Below are 4,818 nucleotides of genomic sequence, written 5' to 3'. Positions count from 1 at the left end.
TCCGGACTGGGGGGGGACGACATCCAAATTGGCTGGGGACGCCCAAATAAGGGGGGGGTCTGAGGTGTCCCCCCAGTCTGGGGTGCAGTTTGGGAGCGGGAGGTGGGCAGGGTGGTGCTTCCTCACCCTCCTCTTCCTCGGCCCCCTCCCCCCACTTTTCCCCAGGGTGCGGGGCAGGATTTGGGCCGGGGAGTGGAAAATGTGAGCGGCGGCGGGGCCGTGGCGTCCGGCCGGGCGCGGTGCCCCGGCGGCAGCGGGGGGGACCCGGGTGTCCGGGGGGGCCCAGGCGTCCGGGGGTGCGGGGCCGTGGCGCGGGGAGGCTTCCGGTAACCGGAGAGGGGGATTGTCCCCGAGCCTGCTCGGACACTGCCCGACACGCAGCTGCCCTTCCGCCGGCCGGGCTGGGGCTGCGGCGCCGGGGCTGAGCCCCCGCGGCTCGGTGCACGAGTGGGGGGCGATCCCAGGGCACCCGGGGGCTAGGGAGCAGGGGCTGAGCCCCCGCGGGCTCGGTGCGGGTGTGGGGGCAGCGACAGAGCAGCCACACGCCGGGTACACGTGTGGGGATGTGGGGCTGAGCACCCACACAATCAGTGCACATGTGGGGAGCAGCAGAGGCCCCCCCCCAGCACACACGGCCTAGTGCCTCAGTTTCCCCCTGCACAGGGGGCTGGGCACCCACGAGGGGCCTCCCCAGCCAGACCCTTTCGGGTGCTGGGTCCCCCCATCCGTGCGGGCGTGCGGCCGCGTGCCCCGTGTGCCCCCCTGTGTCCCCCCCTTGTCTCCCCGGGGTCCCCCCGTGTCCCGTCCCCCCCAGCGCTCGCCTAATCCCCCGGCGCTTGTTTGCACAGCAAAGTGCTGCTGCGACGGATTCCTGCCGGGGCCGGGGCGGGGGCACCCGCGGCGCCGCACACGCGTGTGCACGGACCCGCGGGCACGGGGGCACACCCAGCTGGGGCACACCCGTGTGTCGGGGTGCGGGTGTGGCGGTGCCCGCGTGTGTGCACTGTCACCTGCGGGCGCCTGCCGTGGGGCACGCGTGGTGCGCACGCGTGGTGGTGCAAACGCGCGTGCACGGCCGGGTGTGGGCATCGCACAAAGCGTGCAAATGCGCGTGCACGGCGGCGTGTCAGCGCGCGCGCGCGCTGCCGAGACAGGCCACGCGTGTGGCAGTGCACGCTCACGTCCTGGTGCAGTCGTGTGTCACCGTGCGTGCTTGTTCCCGTGTCCGTGCGTGCACACCGCGGTGCGAACCCACAGCACACGCGTCCTCGTGTCCCTTCCTGCGAGTGGCAGTGGACACACGTGTCCCCGTGTCACCGAGCACACCCCGTGCCAGTGCACACGTGGAGCAGTGTAGACGTGTATGCACACACTTCCCGTGTTGCTGCACACGCGTGTGCACGCCGCGGCTCCCTGGCACACGCCCCCGTGCCGCACACGCGAGTCCCGGTGCCGGTGGCCCCGGTGCTGGTGGCCCCGGTGCCGTGGTCTCGGTGCCGGTGCCGGTGCCGGTCGGTGCAGGAATGCGGAGGGTGTGATGAGCTCATCCCGCTCCCTCTTCCCGGTGACGCCACCGCACAGCCACGCGCCCCCACCCCTGTCCCCCCCCCCCCGGGGTGACGTGGCTGGGCACCCGCAAGGCCGTGTCCCGCGGGTGGCCCCATCCCATGGTGGCCCCATCCCCCAGGTCACCGGCGGCGCCCGCGGCTGGGCCGATGCCTTCCCCGAGGACACGGTGGCCGATCACGTCGGGGACACGCAGGGGCGGCGCTACTACCGGCACCTGTCAGATGACGAGGACCTGGTGGCCTCCGGAGGTGAGCGGACCCCGGGGAGCACCAGGGTGGGTGGGTCCAGATGCCACCCTGGGTGCCACTTGCAGAGTCCCCGCTGCTAATGGCATTGGGACCTGGTAGTAAGGTGGCACTGAGTGGGTCGGTGCCACCAGGGGTGGGTGTCACTCTGAATGGGTGTTGCTGTGGGTTGGTGTCCCATGAGTGGGTGCCACCCTGGTGCCACCACGTTGTGGCCATAGCAGATGGCACTAGGACTTGGTGGCATCTGGTGGTAAAGTGGCACTGGGTGAGAAAATGCCACCTTGGGTGAGTGTCACCATAAGTGGGTGCCACTCTGGATGCCACTTGTGCTGTCCCCATTGCAGGTGGCACCAGGACCTGGTGCCATCTAGTGCCAGTGTGGCACTGAGTGAGCATCACCCTGGGTGAATGTCACCATGAGTGGGTGTCACCATGGGTAGATACAGCCCTGGGTGCCCCCATGTTGTCCCCAGAGCAGATGGCACCAGGACCTGGTGGCATCTGGCAGTAAGATGTCACCAGCTGGTTGCCACCATGGGTGTGTGCCACCATGGGGGTGTGTCACACGTGTGAATGCCCCCCTGGTGCCACCACATTGTCCCTGTCATGGATGGCACTGGGATCTGGTGGCGTTTGATGGCAAATGTGGCACTGGGTGCCACCATGACCGGGTGGGTGTCACCGAGGGTGGGTGTCCCCGTGGGTGTTTGTCACCTTGGGTGCGTGACCACACACATGGGGTCCCCATGGACGGTGCCACCCTCACGCTGTGTCCATGGCAGATGGCAGCGGGGAGGACGGCAGTGGTGTCCCCTGGCCACCGGCAGTCGTGACCCCAGCTCCGGACAGCGGGCTGGCACCCACCGGTAAGGGGACACTGCGGATGGCACCTGGCCCCGGGCTGGTCCCTGCTGGCACCGCTCTCAACCTCTGTCTGCTCTTCATCCTCCTCCTCCTCTTCCTCTTCCTCCTCCTCCTCCCTGGGGACAGCGCCCGGGCCCCGCCCCGCGCCCGCGGGCATGGTGGTGGCCGAGCCCGAGGACGACCCCCCAATCAGTAAGTGACAGCTTTTGGGGACCTGCCTTTGCTGCACTCCCACTTTTCTTCCTGCTGTGCTTTGTTGGGTGGGATCCCAAACACGGGGGGGCACAGCTGGCAAACAGGAGGAACATCTGGATGGGGGGGTCACAGCTGGATGAGGGTCACAGGGGGGATTTTTTGGGTGTGCAGGTGCCACCCCCCAGTTTTGACTCCCCACCCCCAACTCTAACACCCCCCACCCCCAGTTTATTTTCGGGCACTGGTGAACTTCACCCGCAGCATCGACTACAGCTCACGGCTGGAGGACCCTGATTCCGAGGAATTTCGGGAGATTTCCGAGGCCGTGGTGGATACGGTGAGGACTGGGGGGAGTCGGGGGGTGCTGGGGGTGGAGGGCACCCAAGGGACCACTCTGATCCCCCTTTTCTGCCCCCCAACAGCTGGAGTCAGAGTATTACAAAGTGCCCGGGGAGCAGGTGGTCAGTGTGGTCTTCATCAAGTGAGTGGGGGGTTTGGGGGGCTCTGGGGGGCCCAGAGAGTTTTGGAGGGTCAGGAGAGCAGGGGGGGCAGAGGGAGCTGGGGGAGCAAGGGGTCATCTGGGGAAGTTTTGGGGTGCAACAAGGAGCTTTTGGGAGTGCAGGGAGGTTTTGGGAATGATGGAGATGTTTGGAGGTGATGGGGAAGGTTGGAAGTGATAGGGATGTTTTGGGATGCAATGAAGGGCTTTTGGGGTGCAGTGAGGAGATTTTGGGGTGCAATGACTAAGTTTTGGGGTGGAACAAGGGGCTTTTGGGAGGGCAGAGAGGTTTTGGGGGTGATGGGGTGGATTGGAGGTGATGGGGATTTCTTGGGGTGCAATGTGGACACTTTGGAGGCTCAGGGCTGATTTGGGGGTGCAGTGTGGCTATTTTGGGGTGCTGACCCCTTGTCTCCCAGGCAGCTGGATGGGGACGTGTTCGTGGAGCTGGATGTGGGCTCAGAGGGGAATGGGGACGAGGTGCAGCTCGGGGGGGTCCTGCGGGACCTGTTGGCCGGCGGCTCCATCGCCTCCTACCTCACCTCCCCCCATGGCTTCCAGTTCCGCCGCCTGGGAGCCGGTGAGCCTAGGGGAGGGCTTGGGGGGGAGCCTGAGGGGGTTTTGAGGTGCTCTGGAGCGGTTTGGGGTGGGGGGGCTCAGAGCACCACATCCCAACCCCTATTACTCTGCTGGCTCTCACGTCCTGGCGTGTGTCAACCCCCGACCAAATTGGGGTGGGGGGGTGTTTCTGGGTAACCCCCTGACCGTGTGTCCCCTTCCTGGCCACAGTGACCCCCCAGCCACGTGCCTGCACTGTGGGGGAGTTCTCCTGTGGCAGCGGGGACTGTGTGGCCCTGGAATATCGCTGCGACCGCCGGCCCGATTGCCGTGATGCCTCTGATGAGGAGGGATGTGGTGAGGCAGCTCGGCACCCCTGGAACCCCCTCTGCCTCCCCCGGCCCCCCCTGCCCCCCATTCCCCACCCCATGGCCCCGTCACTCCCCTTCTACACCCCCTTTTCTGCCTATAACCCTCCTGTCCTCTCCTTCTGCATCCCCACTTTCCCCTTTAACCGCCGTGCCCTTTTTACCCCACAGCCCCATAAACATTCCCTGCATCCCCTTTTTCCCATATATCCTCTACACTCCACTGCACCCTCATTTCCCCCCAACCCCCCCTGCACCCCATAAACACTTCCCACACCCCCTTTTCCCTCATATACCCCTCTATACCCCCCTGCACCCCCATTTCTCACTTTAATCCCCCCACACCCGTTTTATTCCTATGCCCCCATAAACACTCCTCACTCCCCTTTTTCCCTCCTATAACCCCTCTGCACCCCATTTTACCCCTACACCCCCCCATAAACCTCCCTTGCACCCCTCCCCTCCAACCCCCCCCAAACGCTCCCTCTTCACCCCCACTCCCCCCTAAATCCCCCCA

The 4,818-nt window shown here is 65.9% G+C and overlaps 1 protein-coding gene across 4 annotated transcripts in view; it reads left to right on the top strand.

The window, feature by feature from the left end:
• Nucleotides 1–1,522: 1,522 nt before the first annotated feature.
• The window catches only part of HSPG2 (heparan sulfate proteoglycan 2), a 35,271-nt gene continuing 31,975 nt past the window's right edge, over nt 1,523–4,818 (top strand). For all 4 annotated transcript variants that reach the window (XM_042022148.1, XM_042022150.1, XM_042022149.1 and 1 more), the window contains exons 1-6: nt 1,523–1,817; nt 2,600–2,683; nt 3,104–3,213; nt 3,299–3,357; nt 3,795–3,955; nt 4,165–4,295. In XM_042022148.1, the coding sequence (XP_041878082.1) occupies nt 1,538–1,817; nt 2,600–2,683; nt 3,104–3,213; nt 3,299–3,357; nt 3,795–3,955; nt 4,165–4,295 (825 nt within the window). In that variant the 5' untranslated portion in view covers nt 1,523–1,537. The remainder of the gene's footprint in view (nt 1,818–2,599; nt 2,684–3,103; nt 3,214–3,298; nt 3,358–3,794; nt 3,956–4,164; nt 4,296–4,818) is intronic.

The sequence above is a fragment of the Corvus kubaryi genome, unplaced genomic scaffold (genome assembly GCF_017639235.1).
Source record: "Corvus kubaryi isolate FWS band 111438036 unplaced genomic scaffold, C.kubaryi_AGA036_p1.0 37189, whole genome shotgun sequence".
NCBI lineage: Eukaryota > Metazoa > Chordata > Aves > Passeriformes > Corvidae > Corvus > Corvus kubaryi.
Note: the sequence above shows the minus strand (reverse complement) of the source record. Positions and strands in the feature narration are given on the sequence as shown.